General features: G+C 40.4%; 1 protein-coding gene across 1 annotated transcript; it reads left to right on the top strand.

Moving 5' to 3' along the window:
- The first annotated feature begins 56 nt into the window (after positions 1-56).
- On the top strand, positions 57-21,973 carry cdh10a (cadherin 10, type 2a (T2-cadherin)). Its single transcript, XM_060859478.1, has 12 exons — positions 57-261; positions 5,411-5,756; positions 11,083-11,377; positions 15,358-15,477; positions 17,453-17,620; positions 17,847-18,034; positions 18,665-18,918; positions 19,375-19,511; positions 19,600-19,721; positions 20,222-20,330; positions 20,440-20,691; positions 21,142-21,973. The coding sequence occupies exons 2-12, from the start codon at positions 5,562-5,564 to the stop codon at positions 21,633-21,635; spliced, it is 2,334 nt and encodes a 777-aa protein (XP_060715461.1). The 5' UTR covers positions 57-261; positions 5,411-5,561; the 3' UTR covers positions 21,636-21,973.
- The last annotated feature ends 777 nt before the right edge of the window (positions 21,974-22,750 follow it).

Genomic DNA, 22,750 nt, shown 5'->3' with positions numbered 1-22,750 from the left:
TTTTGCAAACTGCATCCTTGTCTAGCAGAGCGAGAGAAGAAAGGATAGAGCTCAGAGAGACATAGCAAGAGAGAGAGAGAGAGAGAAGAGAGAGCACAGAGAGTGAGTGAGAGGGAGAGAGGGGGTAGGCAGCTGGAGTCTTCTGCACAACTGTAGCCAGTCTCGGAGCCTGAGCACTGCCAAGAGGCGAAGACAGGAGCCAGTGTCGCACTTCAATAAGAACGACACGCGCCCAAAAGAGCGAAGGAACCTTCTATTGAGGTAAGAAGCTTTGTTTTCTTTTTGCTTTTGTTTTTTTGTTTTTTTGTTTTTGTTTTTTTTGCTTTTTTCCCAGCTGTGCAACATGCTTCTGCATATAAGGAGCTGTTAATATTTTATATCCATGCCCATGAAGGAGTGTTTGTTTCCTTTCAATGCAAATGAATACCATATTTATATCATAATAATATCCTAATTATATTATATGATAAATATTCATGCCTTTTAAACAAGAGGTGAGGATCTCTGGATGGAACTATTACCAACATCACCATAAATATCAGAATATGATTGATTTCTTCACTTCTGTACAAGTTACACTAAAGCTAGTCTAGTGCTGCGTTATGATTGATGATGATGATGATGATGATGATGATGATGATGTGATCAGACCAGTTTGTTATGAATTCATTCGTTTTATATTTTGGTTAAAAAAATGTTACAATAACTGACTCCATAGTTAATGATCTGATCTCCATCGTGATGCAGGTGTCTAATGAACCCTTAGCTTTGAAGGTTGTCCTTATTTTTGCTCCTGTTGCTTTCGCTCCTAATTCCTGAAAGTGTGTGTCAGTTGGACCTGTTTGATAGCCATTGATATTACTTCCATGCGTCAAACACAAACACACACACACGCTCTCTCTCTGTCTGTCTTTGTCTTATATGTCTTATAGTGAGTCCCTCAGGGTCGTATCTTGGGTCCTGTAAAATATTCCGATCCTGACTTTAAACAACGTTAACGCAGAATGTGAAACCGAGCATAATTCGAGTCCCAATTTCGCATGTCGCATATACTTGACATATGTTTTGGTATTAGTAAAGAAGAGTAAAGAAAATATGAAAAAATGTAAAAGATGTGATGTGAGATTTAGACTCTGCAGTGGCTGTAACCCAGGAGGCTCCTCAATGCTGCGTGACTTCTACATGAAATCTATGTCAGGAAATTAAACCCCTGTATAATTTTTAGAAATAATATCGTTGTGGTTAGTTTGGGTCGAGTTTGACATTTTGATTTGGCTCTCTCTGGGATGTGCCGTGCGAGTCTCAGAGTGATTTATACATCTGAGCCGGACACATAATGGCACGACTGTTTGGTGCAAATTAAAGTGCGCATTTCCTCCGAGCCGGGGTCACATGTATAATTGCCTTTCAACGCAGACATGAATTATGAGACTTGCGTTTTGCACTTTGATTCCGGATTCATTTTTCCTCTATCTCGCTCCTTCTCTCTCCTTCTCTCTCTCTCTCTCTCTCTCTCTCTTTATTTCTTATGAAGAGGGGATTAGAGTGGATGCAATTTGCCTCATAATGAGATAAAAGTCAGAGACAATCAATTTATTTCCATGGAGAGGATGTAATAATATGAATGCCTCTGTCCTAGGGTGCACGTTCTATGTCTCTCAGCCTGGTAATTAATCCGTCTCTAGAAAGAAAGACACGTGCGTGGAAAATAATCATCTAGGGAGCCTGAGCAACTGCACTGATTCATCATACACAAAGATTCCGCCATAAAACAGCACAACACATCAGCGATGCACTAATCACAATGACGGTTCTGTATTAAACGTCCTGATCGTGGCTACGTTAAAGATTCCTCGAGACCACCGCAGAGGACGGCCTTCCAAAAAAATAAAAAACCCTGAACGGTTCATTAATTCCTGGCGGCGTAATGGAATCACAGGAAGTGTCGTCTGTAATAACGCACAGCTCGCACGATTGCCTTGATTCTGTGAACCTGGCCGTATCAAAGCCTGATCCTCCGGGCAACCAATCATCGAGCCAGAGATTTGATCTGTATCAAAGTTTCAAAACAAAGACGACAGGGCATTAATATTACAGAGGAGACGGCAGCTGTGAAAATTGTCCAAAGTGAGAGATAGATAAAGAGAGAGGCACACACACACACACAGAGAGAGAGAGAGAGAGAGAGAGAGAGAGAGAGAGAGAGAGAGAGAGATGGAGGTGTAGAAAAGCTCGGGGGCTCCACCATGTGTCCAAAAGCGAAATGTCATTTTTATCTATAAACCAACATGATTTTTCTTCTTTTTTCCTTTTTTTTTGTTGCCCAGTAATTTGTCACGTTATTCATGTGTTTCTCCCATAATGCTCGGTTTCTATTTCAATTTATTTCTATTTCTTTTTTCTCCATTTATTCACATTTCTCTCACTCAACAGCCTCAATGTGACCTCAGATTGAAGCCCTCACAAAATCAGAAGCTGTAACTTCTCAAGTTCTGCATCCATCCATCTCTCTCTCTCTCTCTCTCTCTCTCTCTCTCTCTCTCTCTCTCTCTCTCTCTCTCTCTCTCTCCTTTTCCCTTTCTCACTTCAGAAGCATGTCACAGGGTTCCGACAGAGGGTCGCTCATGTCCGGCGTTTTAAAATTACATTTCTAATTAGAACGTTCGATCATAATAATAAGAAGAACAATTATCCAAGACGTTTTAATTGTTACAAAAGGGAGTCCATTTATCTCTCTCTCTCACACACACACACGCAAGCATGCACGCATGAAGCCCGAGGGCCTCGACGAGATTAACATCAGAGCTGCGGCAGGATTACGTGCGAGAAGCGTTTGCACTCTACAGAAAGCCATTAGCGGACTTGCTCGGTTTTTCAATTACAAAAGCAATCTCGGACTAATTTTCGGAAGGGCTTCTATTACACCATCCTTCATTTTTAGCAGAACGCTTACTTTCAAAACGTTGGACGATGTTATTGGAAATCTTTGCAGATAGATACAGTACGTCGTTCTCGGATGTAGGTGGAGGTCTGTTTGTGCTCGGTGTTTGGAGACGGTGGAAGCCACGGCATGCGATTATGACAAATGTGTCGAGGCTTCTGCAGGTTTTTTTTGCACTAGAGAGGAGCTGTTGCTACGAGACACCACATCCAAAAAGTCTAGAGTGTACACTCCTGTTGGTTTTAGTTGGGTTGGGTTTAGTTTAACCCGGTGGTGGAAACACGCTTTACTTTAATTTATGATGCTGAATATCCTTGTACACCTCTACACCTCTAACTCAGCTCCTCTCCACCTGTCTGCTCTCGTTTCTTTGAACACATCAGCTGCTTTTCTGACACACACTCACTCATCTTCCCTCATTAAAGGCTCCTTAATCTGTAAGAATGGCTTTTAAATGAGCTGTGGGCTTGTGTTTTTCACATACGTTGATGTTCACGTGTGATTTTTACATGATTCGTTTAGTTTTGTGTGATTTTATTCACATGTGATTTTCGTGTGATGATTCATTCTTCATGTGATTCTTTTCTGGTCATATGATTGATGAAACATTTGATTCTTTTTAGCATGATTCATTTATTTTTACATCACTGTACACATGATTCACTTTAAAAATATTGGATTCATTTCTGTTCACATGATTTTTCATGATTTTCATGTGATTTTACATATGATTCCATTCGTTTAACTTTTTTTATATCTATTTCACTACTCTATGATGTGACTTTTATAGATGATTCATTTATTTCCACACGTAATATTTTGACATGATTCGTTTAGTTCACACGTGATTTTCACACACGGTCATTTAGTTCCCAGGGGATATTGGGCCCCATGACCCATTTACGCTCATGTGTGATTATATCATTCATCACACTTAGATTTACCAGTGATTCATTTGTCAACACGATTCATTTACATCAACATGTTATTTTGTTTACACGTGCGATTCGTAGCGTGCTCTTACATGGTTTATTTAATTCCCTGTGTGATCAGGAATAGGAAAACATTGCTATTGCAAACTTTTTTCCGTTACGGAGGAACAGGAGAAAGAACTTAAAAGAACCATTAAAGGTGATGTAAGTTCCCGTTTCCTCCGAGTCAAGTGAAAGTTTCCTGTCAGTCTGCAAGCCGAAGAAACAAACTTAGGCCTCTCAGCTAAAGGCAATTACTACACAAGGCAACAAGCTGAGAGGGATTTGAATCCGACCCCAGACGAGCTGCTACACTTAATCAAAGTCGAGCGTATCGATTCGCTTTATATGAGCGGCTTTGGTGCACCCTCGTGCATTTATGCACCTGTGCTTTACTTTCGGCAGCTTAATCCGCGCATGAAAAACTGGTGAGCGTAAACAGATTTGACATTGTGAAAGGGAGGACGGCCCGACGCTTCGTGAATAAGATTTGCTGCGCCGCTTTATTGAGTTGCTGCCCTTGTTTTCCTGGATTATTCATTGTTAGCGCTGGCTCCAGCACGAGGGAGACAATATCATCTCGATCGATACCTCTGACACATAATGAGGAGGAGAGCATTTAAAAAAAAAATGGATTTAACAATGAGAAAAGTGACTTGTGCAATCAGGTGTCTGTAATGGTGTCATTCTGTTTGGCAGAGATCATCCGCCGTGTTCCTGCAGACCTCCACATCCTCCACATACAGAAAGTGCAGTGCAGTAATTATCTAAAGTTCTGGATTATGTTAGCAGAGGGATCCCTCGTGATAAATATTTATAGTGAACAGGCTTCTTCTTGTGTTATCATGGTGTTTCCTGACGTTAGCTGATGATGTATCTGCTAAATTCTGCATTCTGATTGGTCAGAAGGTGCTGATGGATTTACTCTAATTGCAATGATGCTGCAAATCACGGATTTATATTAATGACGTTACGGTTTCTATAGGAACAGCTAGTTGTAGCTCGCAGGGATTCGTTTGGTGTTGCTATGGTGATGCTTTCTGTACAGAAGCATTTATTTAACATCATCAGGGTCAAGAGTCAGAGGTGGAGTTTTCCGACTTCCATATTCTATTTTTTCTGACTTTTGTCTTATTACCTTAATAGAAAATTAACTGATCAGGATCTGACCTGTGTTCTGGTTTCTGTGTTGTTCTTTAACACGCTGCTGTAGTAAAAGGGGAATAAAACACAAACTCAGGTCATCACTGTTATTTCAGCACAGTCGCAGTAATCCCACAGTGACAGAATTATAGAATAATAATAACAATATCATAAAGCTTTTAAATTCATTCCGAGTTCCATCCCTGTTGGAATGATGGATGAAAACCATGATGAAAAGATATTGAGTTTTCATTTCATATCAAAAGCCTGGCATGGCATGTAATGAATTTTTCTTCTTCGACAGAAAGTTGGCATGCAAACGCACTCACTTTTCTCTGCTTTTTCATTTTTCCAGGGATTCAAAGGAAGATCAAAGCCAGCATCTACGATGCCGGAGTTGCTGATCCAAGCGTTTAGATCGTTCCCCATTCAGCGCCGCCTTCCTTATTAGATTATTCATCCGGGATCAAGCCCAAGCTCGAGGATCAATCGGAAACAGCCGAGCGATGAATCCCTTCTTCTGGCTGTTTGTGCTGCTTTCCCTCCTCCCTTTGGTTTCCGCAGCGAGGGGTCGGGGGATCGTTCTTCGTGTGCAGCAGCCGGACGGACGACCGCTGCACAGGTCCAAGCGTGACTGGATGTGGAGGCAGTTCTTCCTGTCGGAGGAATACACAGGAAGTAACTATCAGTATGTGGGCAAGGTGAGAGACGGCACACAGTTTCGTTGCATCCCTCATCCCCATTTTCATCCCTATCACCACCAGCAATCTTCTCAAATTGGAACCGACTTCCAAACAAGGCCTTGAGGGGGAAATTGTGAAGGAATGAAAAATCTACTTTGAGGTTTATGTGGCGTGACACGCCGATGTTTGAATACGGGTGCGTAGAAAGGCCGCTATCAAAGCACGGAAAAATAAAGCCGCAGAAATGTGAATTACACAGTTGCAGAGGCATGAATATTCACAGATGAGCTAAAAAGAGAGCAGGAAAAGGGGTGAAGGAGAAAAAAAGACGTGGGCCGAGGGGTGGGCGTCTGATACAGAGGGAGAGTATTTTGTACCAAGCGTTGTGCTGGTTTTACTGTTCTCATTTCTAGGACAAAGTGGCTCACAAGGGACCTGACAGGAATCGACAATTACGGGCTATTTCATTCTCTTTCTCGTTGTGCTCTCTCTCTATCTCTCCCGCTCTCTCTCTCTCTCTTTCTTTTTTTCATCCTCTGACTTCCTACCCATCTGCAGCACCCGTATAAAAGGAGGATTTGCAATTCATCAAGCTGCAATTCAGAGGCGATGCCAAATTTATGCCACATTAACCAAGAAAGAGGAGCCCACACCAGCACTCATCAGCACGTTCTCTGTTCCTGACATGGCGTGATCACAATGTATAATTTGCAACACTAAAAATATATTGCACGTTTTCCCTACTGTCACCAAAAGCAACAGTTAGAAGAGAGCCGCTCAGCCGAGTTCAAGGAGGATTTCAGGTCAACACTTCAAGGGTTTTGTCATGCTGGAAAAGGGTCTGATGGCTAATCTGAGCCGTTAGTACACTTTCAATTCCTGGCCTTCCGTATGACCACCTCATTTTGAAGGAAAAAAGGTCTCATTTTGTCTGTTTAAGGCTAATTAAATACTCTAATTCAATCAAAAACACTAATCTGGTTAGCAAAGAATGAGCGCTAACAGCGGCGGTCATGTTAGCATATAACCCCTGCTCAGCTTTTGCCTGATTGAAATCCCACTTTCAGTTAATTAAAAGGCTAATAGGGTTAGCTTTAAATGTCAGTTAGCGTCAGCGTTATTTGCTAACGTCAGCAAAGTTCGCATATTACATTTCAATCTCGTTTAAAAAGTGACTAGCAAGCTCTTTTTAAGAACAAGTCTGCTTTCTGTTGTCAGTTCTAAAATGGTCACTGGGATATCTTAAAGGCTTTCATGCTACGAATGCTTTGTAGATTTTTATTCAGATGAGCACTTTTTTCTTGCATATTATGTCCCGAGGTTATGGAAAGCTTAAAGTTACAGAAAGTTACAGAAAGCTTTACTGCTGACTTTTATGAAGCAAGTACACAGGAGACTGCATCCAAAAACGTTAAATGAATATCTCTTTATTAGACTGCATATACACTAGATATCCACTTTCATAGGTTACTTGTACACCTCATCAGCTGGTGTTATCTGATCAGCCAATCACGTGGTGACAGCACAACGCATAAAATCATTCAGCTACATGTCAAGAGCTTCTGTTTTCGATCACATCAAAATGTCAGTGTGAGGACGTCTGATCATGGTCGTTGGTGTCACATGGGCTGGGCATGGGTTCTGTGGGTGGAAACACCTTGTTCGTGAGAGAGATCAGAGCTGCAAGGACGTCTAGTGTAACGCAAATAATCACAACCGTAGTGAGCAGAAAAGCATCTCAGAACACACAACACATCAAAACTTTGAGATGGATGAGCTACAACAGCAGACGAGTACATCAGGTTCCTCTCCCTTTAGGAACAGGAGTCTGAGGCTACCATGAGCAGTGACTCACCCAAACACTGAAAAAAAGGTGACGTCTGGCTTGGTGATAGCATCAGATTCCTGGTCTTGTCTGACAGCAGAGGAACCTGATATGGTCTTCAGCTGATGTATCTCATTCACCTTAAGTTCGATGTGTTTCTGAAAAGCAGACTTCTACCATACAAATCTGACTGAATTAACCCTCTGTTACTATAGAAACGATAATGTATTAGTAAAAACCCATTAATAGAAACATGATACATGACGCTGAAATGCATAACAGGGTCAGAGTTGTATTTTAGCCAGATGTTAGAAGCACGGATAAAATCATGGAGATTCCTACACTTCATTTTACAAGCAAAAACCTACGCATTAATTATATCACAGTCATTAATGATGGAAATCTCTTCTCTCAGACAAATTGGTTTGGATCAAATTAAAGAGGTTGCTGTATGAAAACACTGACGTCTTAAAATCAACTGCAACAAGGACATGCTGCGATGTAACTATGGAGTTCTCATGTAACTATAATTTACAGCAAAGATTTAAAAGTGATCCATTATCAGATAACCTGAACAAGTATTATAACCATAAGTTGGCACTACAGGGCCACATTAACTAGAGTTTATTTATTGTCACCAATTTATTGTCTGCATTGAGACAAGCGGAACTCGACTCTAAATACACTGAACTTTTGAATACACAGTGCTTTAATATTGATGTGACTTTTGGACTTAAATCCCAAAATGTCAATAAAAAAATTACAAAAAAGTTTTTTTTTTTTTCAAAGTTTGAGATAAGAAAGAACAACAGAGGAAGTGTGCGGTACAGGACACATTTCATCCAGTTCACTGAAAACACAATCCATAAAAAGACCAGGTGGACAGCGAGAACATGATCTCCCTCGAGGAAAAGAGAGTTGTCTGGTCTTTCTGTCTGTTACTTTTCTTTAAACAATCTAGCAGGATGTTTTCTTTACACTGACAGCTGCAGGATTATAAATCACATCCCACCGTCTCAACACCGTAACATGCACTTTCTTAAAACTGGGCCAGAGATGTGTGAATTCTGAGTGTGCTGCTAGTTTTTAGGTTTTTCTTATAACTTGTTCTATTTCAGAATAGTTCTGCGTTTCACTTTGTCAGGAAGCTACGACGTTAAATCACCTTTCCATTTAGTCGACTTTTACCTTGGCGTAATTGTGCTGGAGGTCAACTTCAATTTAGGTGGCAGATGTGATGATTTAAGTGATGTTCTTCACAATCAAGTCAGGTGATTTATGCTGCATTACTGTATGTCAAACACTTTAGCAGTCAGTGTTAAAATGAGTGAAGGTGCATATTGCTTTCTTTATGGAAAAATATTTCATTCTGACTTTGATAACCAAATGACATTCCTGCTTCTGTCACACCCAGTGAAGGATGCGATGCCTTTTTGTCTGTCACACCCAGTAAAAAAGCCATGGCCAATTGGCTAGTCCCAGTGAAAGACACGTTGACAAAAAAGATATGCGTTTTTGCTAGTCCCAGTGAAGGAGGCGTGTCATTTGTGTCTGTCACACCAAGTGAAGAAGGTGTGGCCTCTTCACTAGTCCCAGTGAAGGAGGCGTGTCATTTGTGTCTGTCACACCAAGTGAAGAAGGTGTGGCCTCTTCACTAGTCCCAGTGAAGGAGGCGTGTCCTTTGTGTCTGTCACACCAAGTGAAGAAGGTGTGGCCTCTTCACTAGTCCCAGTGAAGGAGGCGTGTCCTTTGTGTCTGTCACACCAAGTGAAGGAGGCGTGTCATTTGTGTCTGTCACACCAAGTGAAGAAGGTGTGGCCTCTTCACTAGTCCCAGTGAAGGAGGCGTGTCATTTGTGTCTGTCACACCAAGTGAAGAAGGTGTGGCCTCTTCACTAGTCCCAGTGAAGGAGGCGTGTCCTTTGTGTCTGTCACACCAAGTGAAGAAGGTGTGGCCTCTTCACTAGTCCCAGTGAAGGAGGCGTGTCCTTTGTGTCTGTCACACCAAGTGAAGAAGGTGTGGCCTCTTCACTAGTCCCAGTGAAGGAGGCGTGTCCTTTGTGTCTGTCACACCAAGTGAAGAAGGTGTGGCCTCTTCACTAGTCCCAGTGAAGGAGGCGTGTCCTTTGTGTCTGTCACACCAAGTGAAGAAGGTGTGGCCTCTTCACTAGTCCCAGTGAAGGAGGCGTGTCCTTTGTGTCTGTCACACCAAGTGAAGAAGGTGTGGCCTCTTCACTAGTCCCAGTGAAGGAGGTGTGTCCTTTGTGTCTGTCACACAAAGTGAAGAAGGTGTTTGTGGTGTCTGACTACTCGAGAGCAACACTTTCTTTAAATAAGCTCTAAATGATGTAAATAAAATCTAAACGACCTTCTGCTGGAGGCAAAGCTCTAAATTATTTGCTATTGAATCACTGGCTGCTTGAAACTTATCCTTCATACATCTGAAGCACATATCATCACCGAATTAGTTACACCCCCTCAGGTCTTGACTATATATAGAAGTCAAATGCTCTGAATTTCCAGTAATGAGACTGTGCTGGAATTTTGCAGATTTCCTCTCTACATTTCCGAGGTGAAAGGAATCTGTAGAGCTGAATTTATATATTTATTTCACAAAAAATAAAATCACAGAAAAACTGTCAGCATATAAAGAGGAACATTGCTGTAGCACAGCAGAGGTTTTGGCACCAATGGAATCTTGGCAACTCTTCATGTCCAACACCCCTGTGTGAAAATTTTATCATGCATCAGTGGAGAGAATGTGGTGATTTGTGGAGGGTGAATGATCTCCTATGGGTGGAGAATCAGGACCACAGTGAGAATTTCATATATAATATACACATTAAACAAGACACCATCTTGTACAAGAAAATATTGAGCTGTTCCTGTAGGGCAAATTTCAGAAGACTTATTTATAATGCATAAATAAACATGGATCTGATGAACTGTTTCATCTATAATCATTAAGTCAGGATGCTAACAAAAGAAAATTGGAGAAGCAAAATTTACAGTTCAACCCCTGTGACAAGCAAAGTTGGTACTGAGACAGAAAGCAGGAATTCAGTTCTATTACAAACAGTAATGCAGCTAAAGCATACAGAGAGACAGCGAGAGAAAGTGAAAAAAAATTCTAAATCAAAACGGACTAAAAGCCTCATTAGTGTTTAATGGAATAAGTCCCGAAGGCGTGAGCTCTGAAAACTCTCTCTGTGGTGCTTATTAGCTGCTTTTGTCCCCGGAGAGCTTCCTTTCTGAAAGCTTTTGCTGATATGCTGCAATTCATAGTTGAAAATCCATCAGTAAGAGAACATAAAATTAGTGGTTTCAACACCAACACACATGGTACTGTAACTCATGGTCTTAAGATTAAAACTTTGTGAGAAGAAACATTGTGTCCTAGAATGGACATTAATGTGATCCAGGGTGCACATCAGTGTGATCCAGTGTGGGTGACGATGTGAGTCCCAGGGTCAGGATCCAGATTGTTTCATAACCTGTCTGTATTTCTGTGTCTTTACAGCTTCGCTCGGATAAAGACAGAGGAGATGGCACAGCACGCTACATTCTCTCCGGAGAAGGAGCAGGGACCATTTTCCGCATCGATGAAAAGTCAGGTGATCTCCATGCCACTCAGAGACTCGACAGAGAAGAAAAAGCGTCCTACACCCTCCAAGCACAGGCCTTCAACAAGTACACTGGCCTTCCCCTGGAACCGGCCACAGAGTTTATCGTCAAGATTCACGACATCAACGACAACGAGCCCAAGTTCACGCAAGCCATCTACACTGCTAGTGTCCCTGAGATGTCTGACGTTGGTGAGGAAGCTCATATCGAATTCTGCATGTTTTCTTGTTTTCCCGCGGTGCATTTAATATCACGCTGGGAGATTGCTCTCAGGCGTGATGCTTCTGTGAATCTGTCGTCCGAGAGCCTTTAAGGTCAAGGATGGCTCAGTGCCTTTGTTTTTTTTTTTTTCCAGACTTTTATTTTTTTGACAAGTTGCTGGAGCATGAAGAATGTCAGCGAGTGTTGAATTGGGACTGAAGTATGATGCGGGAGCCATTTTTTTTTTTATTTTTTCCCCTCCTGGTAACCAGTTTTACTTCTCCTGTGAGCACAGGGATATATGTACCTATTTTGTTTCTGGAAATTGAGCCACAGTTGAGTGGTGATGCAACCAAGGCACGAAATAGAAAGGCTGTTACAGCTCTGCTGTGTCATATTTATATATAACAGCATGCCCACAAGCATTTCCTCTTAATGCTATGCCTCCAGAATTTCCAACTGTGCACTGCTGGAGTAAAACGTAATGGGAATTAGCGGGATAATTAATGGGAACACTTCATCATGCCCTTAAATAACTGGTTCCAACTTCAGTGCTATAAGTAATCAATGTGGATTTGCTAAACAACATTATAACCTGTGGTTAAAAGGCTAAAAGTTTCAAATGACAGGGGACTCAGTATTCCGCCCTGTGGGATGCCGCATATCCATCTTGGAAAAAAATCAGATGCACCAGTTAGTTAGCTTTCCTATTAATGTAATCATCTAATTAAAGTCTAATCAGACTTAGAATAATTAAACATTAGAGCAATCCTCCAATATTATTAAGTCAAATTTCCTACTTCATTAATTCCAGACAGCTTACTGTAGTCTTTCATCAACCATTTTACAATTAAACAGATGCGCAGAAATTTGCCATAATAAGAACATTTTGGTTGGTTTGACATTAACTCGCATTAGCAATCAATGATTATTTTCATTTACAACTTTGCATACTGCCTAATCACTGCTGAGATCTGGACTGTTATTGGTCAGAAGGAATGTGCTGATCTAGTTTTCTATAAGAGCAGCTTAGACATGCACTCGTTCTAATACGCCATCGTTTCAATAGCAACAGCTCATTCACAATGTCCTGGAGCTTCCATATAAACTGATTTAAAAGCAAGTAATTGTTTTTGACTTCCTTTATTTGTTTATTGCTGTTTATTTTTAAATAAATTGCTTTTCTGACACGTTACTTAAAGTTTTCTGACATCTTTAGGACAGAAGAGTTTACACTTTGCTGGTTTGTGGAAAACATGACAAGTTGTGTTTTTTCGGCTTAAAGAAATTAAAGAGGTGTGAGAACGACTGTATAACAAGAGAACAAGATCTCATTTGTTTTGCAGGCATTACACTGCACTAAATGCAACTATTAATTGATAAAAAGTAAATAAAAAAAAACTCTGTTCCTTAAGAAACACATATGTATTAAGTTGGCATATTAATGTGGTGTAAAAGGAATAAAACTCTTTGTTGCATTGTTATAGGAAGAAACTTAAAACACACATAACTTCATAGACAAGTTCAGTCCATCCGTTCATCTTTAATCCAAAGCTACTCACACATGACATGTGAGACTGAATCCAGTGTAAGCACAGAGCTGAGGAAATTAAAGTTTAAAGATTTACTGCTCAAAGCCCCAAAAGTGCCTTTCTGATAGTCTTGGGAATTGAACTTGAAACCTTGTGTTCAGTAACGCAGAACTGAAGCTCCTCCAGTCATCAGAGTGTGTTGATGCCAGAGCAGGAAAAGTAAAGGAGAGGGCAGACTGAAGAAGAAGATGAAGAAGTGCTACAGCTTCATTGGGATTCTGCTAGAGAGAAAGTAAAATAACTCCAACTTAGTAGTTTTAAAAAAGCAAGAAAAAGAGAGAAAGAGAGAGCGAGAGAGATGTTTTTGCATTTCTAAACCATCTGTAGTTATTTTTTACTTCCTGAAAGATGAGATATCACATTAACAGCGTGGTGCACTGCACCAAAACTAATGCTAAACTGATAACTGCTGTACTGTGGATTGCATTTCTATTTCTGGACTCGAAGCCGTAGGTGGGTGTGATGATACCCAAAACGAAGTTGTCATAGTGCGCGGAAACATTAAACTGCGCCGTGGGTGGCCAATGACATGTAAGTGTATCCTACGGTCTCCATAAAAGAAAATAGCAGGGGAGTGAGATGTCAAATATTATCTTTAAATTAAATCCAAACTTTTTATGTTACACAATACTTTTTTAGATTTTAGGGAGTAAAGTTGATCTGGAACTAACTAGGTGATTAAAGTTTGACTATATATGAAGTTTGTGATTCTAATAAAGTTTACGATTCTAATGTAGAAACACTGTTGAATGTAGCTTAAAATTAGCTTAGCCAACTAGCAATATAAGAAATTTCTAAACAGTTATGAAGATTCCTCATAGAAATTCTGTCACATTAGTATAGCTAGCTAACAAAATTAAAAAGTTACCAAGCAACGGGTCCTGATCTGCAGATCTGTCGGTTTCTATACCTAAAACAAGGGTTAATACTCTGCTTTTCAAGTAGATCTACAATAACTGTATTATATGATGCAAATTCATGCAAATGTATGTATGGGTACCAGTAAAAGTGACCTTCTGGGTTCTATATGAATCTGAGACGATTTTCCATTTGCACATGGCCCATTTTATGCACATGGCCCATCTCATTTTAATTCTGTCTTTATCACTGAGTTGTCACACAATCAGGAAGGATGGTTTTGTGGTGACAAAGAACTCAGGGAAAATGACTCTGATATGTGGCAGATTATACATATTCATGAGCGCTGCTACTGCTGCTGCTGCTGCTGCTGATGGCCCCTGTACCCAGGACAGTCCCAATCCTCAAGAACAGGAGACGTCTTTATCCTGAGATTAATCAGCTGATACTTTGCTCTAACAGCAGTGTAAGAGCTTGTGTTTAGGGGGAAGAATCTTACCTAAAGAACATAATGTTAGCACAAAGTCACTTGTTCGCTCGGTCACAGACTAATTTTTGCCATCCATCATTTATCACCAGAGGCTGGCAGGAAGTCCAATTACAAAAATCGCACACTCTAACAGCTCTTTGACTCGGTTATTATACCACAGTGCTGAATTCACGATTCTGGAGCTGACACTACAACAGCTGCAAATCGAAGGTTTATATTAATGTGTTTATTCTAATATGCTGTCGTTTCTATAGTAACATATGGATAAAAACCTGTGTAAGCATTGCTATTGCTATGGTGAATTGTTCTGTTTTTTTTTTCAACATTAATGGAAGGAGTCTCCAGTGTCAGTGCTTTGTAACAGTCAGAGGTAAAGGGGGTTGCATATACGAGAGTGTTTCATTTGTTTAAGGGAACCCTTAAACCCTACAACAGAAGGTAGGATTATTAGTAGAACCCTATTAGAAATTGAACAAACCCTAACTAACACAAAGTTTCTGAGAGACCTCTTATCTAAACGTGTACTTTTATTGGGTTTGAGGAAAGAATTTTAAAAATCCATTAAAAATGTAGAAGTTCTAAGTAGAACTCCTAGCAACAACCATTAAGGACACTTTTTCCCTTGCAGGTTATTTGGACTGTCATTCGGGGAACACTCTTAAGTTTCTATGTAGCGCTTTGTATTTATAAACAACAGAAAGTTTGAGAACTTCTTCAGCAAGCCAAATAACTCCAGCTAATAACTTTCTAAGGATATCTCTCATTCTCTTAGAGTTCATTTGATCTGTTGGAACCCTTGACTAAAGGTTTCCCTTTCACAGTAAAAATTCTTTAGCAAATTAACAAACCTTAACTACCCCAAAGTCCTTGAAGAGGTCTTTTTTCTAATTACCTTTGGTTTCTAAGGTTTCTTTGAATTATCCGTCCTTAACGTTACCCTAGGTTAACTCTATTTGATGACTAAATTTGCAAAATATGTTTTTAGCCATGTGCCTTGACTGACCTCACATCCTTTTTCCTTTATTCTCAGGTACTTTCGTGATAGAAGTCAATGCCACGGATGCAGATGACGCCTCGTACGGGAACAGCGCGAAGCTTGTCTACAGCATATTACAAGGGCAACCGTATTTCTCAGTGGAACCAGAGACAGGTGTGTCCTTTCAACATATGGTTAAAAGTGTCATTTCCAAAGCTGTTTTTTAAAGAAGTCTGATATCTATGTAAACTAAACAAGGCTGCAGATCACAGCATGCGTTCAAATTTATATGCATGGTGCTACAAACAACATTCAAAGGCATCATTTTAAACCAGACAAAATTTAAATATTAACACAGACCTGCTAGGCTATGTATATTTTTTGTCATTTTTTATTTATACTTCTATAAATGCACAAAATTCCCCTGGACCCTTCCCTCACTCTGAGTGTTCCCGTTATGTCCATTAAGAAGACATTTTACCCCATGGGGGTGCTGCAATATGGTGCCCCTCCCTGCTGCTGCCCCATTTTCCCCAAACAAGATGTGATTTTCCAAAGACTTTGCGGCACACCGACCGCCTTTATATAGAAGAGCAAATTCTGCTTTGAATATTCTCCCGTCTTTATTTGAAACACAAAAAACAATTTAGCATTTAATTTAAGTATGTAGCAAGTCTATGTCTGGTGTGTACCTTGCCTATTAAATATAAAGGCTTCACAGCAGTACTTGGAGCTACAGTGCAATAATTACATGGATGAGTGCACACCAGTTGGAAATATAAGTGTGTGGAGAAGAAAAAAAACTTGTACCGCAGTATTTGGACACAAGAGTAATAAGGTTGTGTAGATACAGCATCCAGCATCCAATACAGGTATTGAATCCAAATGTACATAAAAGCAACTAGTGGAAGAGACTATTTTGGACTACTAGTTCTGCAAAGATACACAGTAACAGGAAATGAAAGTGGAACCAGAGTAAATGCATTTATAACTGGACAAAACAAAACAAGAATGCTACACATACGGAAAAGTAGATTTGTAATTGGAAGGGATTTAATAAAGTCTGTAGTCCAAACCACAGCGGTGAAAAAGAACAAATTCAAAGAACTTTGCTGACAGAAGCAGTTATGCCAATTGATGGTAATAGCTTTAGTAAGGGACCTAAAAAATGGCAGTTTGAATGGGAAACTTGAGAAAAAACTTGCATCTTGTAGCAGAGTGAAAGATGCAAACAGGAGGCAGAAGCAATTTTGTGTATGTATAATACCAGGAACTGGAAGAGAAAGTGGGGCAAATGCAGAAGTTTTAAAGTAGAAATTAAAGTAAATCCTTTACCTACAGTAACAATCATAGCTGTGATGACTAGATCAAGTCGAACAGGGGCGCTCCGCTCCATATCAGAGTGGAGCAGGAAATAGATTTGATGGCAGATCATATCAAAAAGGAAGGAATCTCAATATATGAAGTACTGACTAGGGTAGTCCCAGTGATGATAAAACATTCAGGGTTTTGGCCATTAATTCGATCAATTAAACAAGGCTTGAAAATAAAGTATATTTAAGGTTATTTTGAGCTAGATAATAGGGACAGATTTGTAATTCAAGCCGGACGATTAACTAGAATAAAGGTAAAAAATAAGACTACAAACCAAGGTAGTCCTGAAGATGATAGATCAGACAAAACCCAACATGCAAACCCTGAGTAGCATGATCAAATATTTGCAGCGACACAATGCATTTTGAACTATCATATTTGTCCATGAGCAATAGCAACCCAAGCAGATGTAGAACTAATAGGTAAAGAGAATGAAATGCAATTGATGTAAGACAAATTAGACAAAAATCTAGAACGTTCCATTGGTAGGGTTGTACTTCATGTTGGGAGACCTTACCCACAAAAAAGGGTCCAGATTCCAGAAATGCCAACAGGGACAGAGTTAACTTTAAAAGGCTGAGCCAACTCCCAGATCTCTAGTGAGAAAGTGAAGTCCCCAGACATGCGACCAAATGTTTTTTCTAAGTTAGTTGTCTGACTTTTATTCCAGTTGTATGAGGATTGCAAATGCTGTCCTTGATGGTACATGCTGTTTTTCAGAGCAATCAGAATACATGACTGCATAATAAAAATCAAAGTGTGTTTTGTTGTGCAGGAATTGTGAGAATAGCCCTGTCTAACATGGACCGCGAAGTACGGAAGGACTACCAGGTGGTTATTCAGGCCAAAGACATGGCAGGACAGATGGGGGGTCTGTCTGGAACCACTGTGGTCAATGTGACCCTTACGGACGTTAACGACAGCCCGCCACGCTTTGCCTACAGTAAGACACTGACATATTATTAACATTTCAAGAGCAAGGATTTATTTTAAAGCATCACACACTTAAGTCACTCGCAAATTGACAATGAAAACGCCATCGGTTTTGAATAACTGGCTTGTCCTTACTATATTAGATCCAGGTCATATAACTTTGTCTCCTAATTTTAATGCCGTCTTCACGCTCACTTTTACACATGAAACTAATTGTGCTTTTGATGGTAATTTAGGCTCCTATCATTTGAGCACTTATGAGTCGGCAGAAATTGGCTCCACGGTGGGTCGAATTAAAGCCAATGACGGGGACGAGGGAGAGAACGCAGAGATGAAGTACAGGATCCTGGAAGGAGACGGGAAAGACTCACTTGACATCATTACTGATGAGATATCCCAAGAGGGAATAATCGTGGTCAAAAAGGTAAAGCTTTAAGAGGTGTGAGGCTTTCCCTACTTTTTCCTCTGCTGGAATGTGGTGTTCATGATTAAGCTGTGAAATATTTATTCTGTAACCATCACCAACCTAAAAAAAAAAAACCCTAACTTTTTTCAGAATCTATGCATGTGTTTGTGCTAAGTGAAGCGACCCTGTTGTAGGATGTTGTGCTTTTTTTACAGTAGCCTTGCTTCTTTAGCAAGTCCCTGTTCCACTTGCATTAGGGACACAAGGACACAAGTCCCTATTCTACTTGTATTAAAGAAGCTATAAACAGATAATAATAAATTAAAAAAAAACTAATAAATTAAGTTCCAGCTTCATCTGTATCCTGACTGTTACGAGACAAGGCAGTGGCACTGAAGACTCCTTCCATGTTAAATAAACTCCTAGTGAAAAGTTCACAAGAACAGTGAGAATATGTTTTTAATATTCTCATACAAGACCCTGCAAATGAGCTGTTACTATAGAAACAACAACGTACTAGAAAGAACAAGTTAATATAAAGCTTTGATTAGATGGTGTTAATCATTACATTCTGACTTATCAGAATGAACCACATCCTAATCTTTGGTCAAATTTAAATTTCTTAACACTTTCTGTATTTTCTATAAGAAACTGGATTATGAGAGCAGGCGTGTCTACACCATCAAAGTGGAAGTGAGTAACACACACACAGACCCCGGTTTCCTGCATCTGGGGCCGTTCTCCGACACAGCCATCGTTAAAGTGACGGCAAAGGACGTGGACGAGCCACCGGTGTTCAGTCGGCCACATTTCATTATTGAGGTCAATGAGGACACACCGAAGGGAAGCATCATTGGGACGGTTACTGCCTGGGATCCTGACGCAACCGACTATCCTGTTCAGTAAGGGGCATGAATTTTGTTAATAAAAGATTTTTGATAAAATACTCTGAAATTGGCTTAAGCTGTTAAAAGGAAATGGCATTGAGTGCAAATGTACACCACAGTAGATCAGATCTGAGCATGTTATTCTATTGTTATTCTTTTTTTACCATTTAAAATTAGTTAACAACTAGGAAAGACAATACAACTATTCTTTAAGCTAAGAATGATTGAGCGTTGAGCTCCACATGGTCTTTTCTTGTATTAAATGTTAGTGCATCATTGAAATTAAAAGAGTATTCTGTTTTATAGATTTGGCTTCACTCATGCCTTTTAAAGAAGTAAAATGAGTCAGATACTGTACCAGCACCGGGCTGCAAGCTGAATAGGCCTCTATTATCACATCAATACTCCTACATAAAATATAAAAGCACACGACAGACACCAGAGTAATTTCAGCCTAACAATTGTTCACAGGTTCGCAATAGACGAGCACACGGATCCCGACAGACTGTTTCACATCGACCTCAGAAATGGCTCCATTACAACCCTGAAGTCTCTTGACAGAGAGGTGTCGAAGTGGCACAACATCTCTGTGCTTGCCAGTGAAATAAGTAAGTTCACTCTGGAGAACAGAGCTAACATTTACATCACGAATCTTAAGCATGTTTCACGACGCTGCTTATTTCGCCATGGTTACAGATAATCCTCGTCAGAGAAGCCGCGTTCCCGTCCTGATCAAGGTGCTGGATGTGAACGATAACGCACCCGAGTTCGCCATGTTTTACGAAACATTAGTGTGTGAGAACGTCAGAGCTGGACAGGTATTTACCATTTTGTTTTTGCTAAACATGTATTTGTGTGTTTTTTATCCATTAAATAATAATTATAGAAAAAAAGTCAATTTTGCTTTGTGAATATTAGATATGTATAAATATCGAGCCAGCAAGAATAGAGTAATAAGGCTTATTAAACACTTTATTAATGACTCATAGTGGCCAGAGAGGCCACACCCACTCAAATATGAGTGACAGGCACAGAAAACATGACTTAATTTTACTTTGACTCCCAGGTACAATGGCCACACTGCCTACACTATGATTGACAGGCACAGAGGACACACCTACTTTTTATAAAGCCTTTTTGCAGATCAAAATGCCACACTTCCTTCAATATGATGAAGACAATCATATGCCACACCTTCTGCATTATTCTTCTTTTTTATACAGATAATGGCCACACCTCCTTATCCACCATTTTCTGAGACTGATTATTAATAATTATTTGATTTAAAATTTGTGACCAAAAGTGTGTTTATTTTCAGTTAATCCAAACCATCAGTGCCATCGATACGGATGAGCCTCTCGTCGGACACAAGTTCGTCTTCAGTTTAAGCTCCAGCAATCCCAACTTCACTATCTTTGACAACGAAGGTGAATCTGGTGAATTCAGAATGCATGTAGCGTAATGTTTTTACTCTATTCTGCATTGTCCTTGGATTGAAACCCTGGAGATTTATCACATGGGGTTGACTGGTTACAGATAACACAGCGAGGATTTTGACCAGGCGGAGCGGCTTTAACAGGCAGGAGATGAACACATACTACCTGCCCATCGTCATCTCGGACTCGGATTATCCCATCCAGAGCAGCACCAGCACGCTGACCGTACGTGTGTGTGGATGTGACAGAACGGGGAACCTGAGCTCGTGCAGCGTTGACGCTCTGCTACTCTCCACACGGCTCAGCACCGCCGCCCTGGTGGCCATCCTGCTCTGCATTGTCATCCTGCTCAGTACGCAGTTCACATTAACATTAGTAACCCTTTATTAGGAACCCTCCGAAGTTCCATTCTCAAATCTGATCGGTCGGGATGTACTGATTCATTTTATACAACAGCACCTTGTTCTAATATGTTAGCGTTTCTATGACAACAGCTTGTTCACCGCAGGCTTTGATGTAAGGAGATGTTAATGCAACACTTATGGAAGGAGTCTCCATTGCCAGCAGTCAGTTGTATAACCATATAGCTTTAATTAGGTTTTCAGTTAGTTAAGGTTTCCTGAGGAAACAAGAAAAGCTGTAGGATTGTTCGTTGTTTTTTCGAAGGAACTTTTTCTGCAGATGTTCTGCAAGAGATATAACAACAAACAGATAAAAATATATGACGTGTTGTGCCTATTACTTAACACTAATATGTAATTGTTGAAAACATCTTGTTTGTTTGTTGGCTTTATTGTTGCAGTGATTGTGGTGTTGTTCTCGGCCCTGAGGAAGCAGCGACGTAAGGAACCTCTGATCATCTCCAAAGAGGATGTCAGGGACAATGTGGTGAGCTACAACGACGAGGGCGGCGGCGAGGAGGACACACAGGCCTTCGACATCGGAGCTTTGCGTCACCCGGAGGTCATGGAGGAGAGCAACCAGCTGCGGCGTGACATCATCCCGGACGTCCTGTTTCCATACCGCACACGCTCACCTGTCAACGAGTGCAGTGACCTCAGAGACTTCCTTATCAACAGACTGAAGGAGACAGACACCGACCCCTCCGCTCCGCCGTATGACTCCCTCGCCACGTACGCTTACGAGGGCAACGGCTCCATCGCCGAGTCTCTGAGCTCACTGGAGTCATCGGTGAATGAAGGAGATCATGAGTATGACTTCCTGGGTACCTGGGGTCCGGAGTTTAAAAAGCTAGCCGACATGTACATGCCCAAAGAGCCCACGTCGACTAGCTAAAGGATTCTGCTCATATCGTTGTTATGTATATGGCGGACTATGAGCTCCAGAAGGTCTCTCCAGAAGGATTTTCTACTGACACTAACAGACATTCACTTTTTTGCTAAAAAAAACAAAAAAAAAAGATTTTTTTCCATTCATGGTCTCGTGGCAGTTTTTGTGCTGATGAGATGAGTGTGTAGTGATTTTGTGGATGCTGTTTGTTCATTAGAAAGAAAAAAAGGAACATTTGACCTCAACTTCATTTGCTTGTGCGAAAGGTTTTATTCATGTCGTCATTTTGCCAAACTGTGGATATAATCACTGAGCTCAAATCCAGCAGTGTTGTAGAAGCACTGCAGCAACACACACAGGCTCGTTTCTGAATGTTGTGTTTTATATCCATATTTTTTATGAATATATTTTAATAAAAAATAATGAATGGTTCGTTGTCTTTGATGTGTTCTGTAGATATTTGCAAAACACATGTGTCTAGCATTCTATTTGCTCACACTTTAGACATGATGTACGCACATATGAAGAAGTGATAAGAAATCAGAAAGAAGTGGGCAGATTTGACTATTTGTACACAAAACATTAAACAATTAAAAGGAAACAGAAGCAAAAAATCTGAAAAACAAATTAACTGGAACAGCTAGCATAAAATGATTTGAAAGAACATTGAATCAATATCCTGTCCTCATTAACTTCATGCTTCTCTCAGTTCTTAGTTCTCTCTCTCACTCTCTCTCTCTCTCTCTCTCTCTCACACACTCTCTCTCTTTTTAAACATCCCCCACATCAACATCCTTCTACACATCCACACGCTATGTGTGATTGTGATTTGGCTCCTCAGTAAACGAAAACCAAAGGGGAACATGGTGGAAGGCAGGCATTTCAGGAATGCACTCATATACCGAACTGTGTTTCACACGTGTTAAACAAACTGCAGAAATGCTGGAGTTTAATATCCTGAACAATTCTACACTTCGCAGCCATTGCACATAAAAAGACCAAATTAGCGCTCCTTCGTTCTGTCCTGAGGGAGACATTTTACAGCCACTAATGAAACCAAAATTAAAAAATAAATAATAAAAAGAGCGTGACACAAACGTAACACTGCAACATGGCAAATT

This window comes from Tachysurus vachellii, chromosome 1 (genome assembly GCF_030014155.1).
Source record: "Tachysurus vachellii isolate PV-2020 chromosome 1, HZAU_Pvac_v1, whole genome shotgun sequence".
Taxonomy (NCBI): domain Eukaryota; kingdom Metazoa; phylum Chordata; class Actinopteri; order Siluriformes; family Bagridae; genus Tachysurus; species Tachysurus vachellii.
The sequence above is the reverse complement of the archived record's forward strand: the minus strand, read 5'-3'. Positions and strand labels throughout refer to the sequence as shown.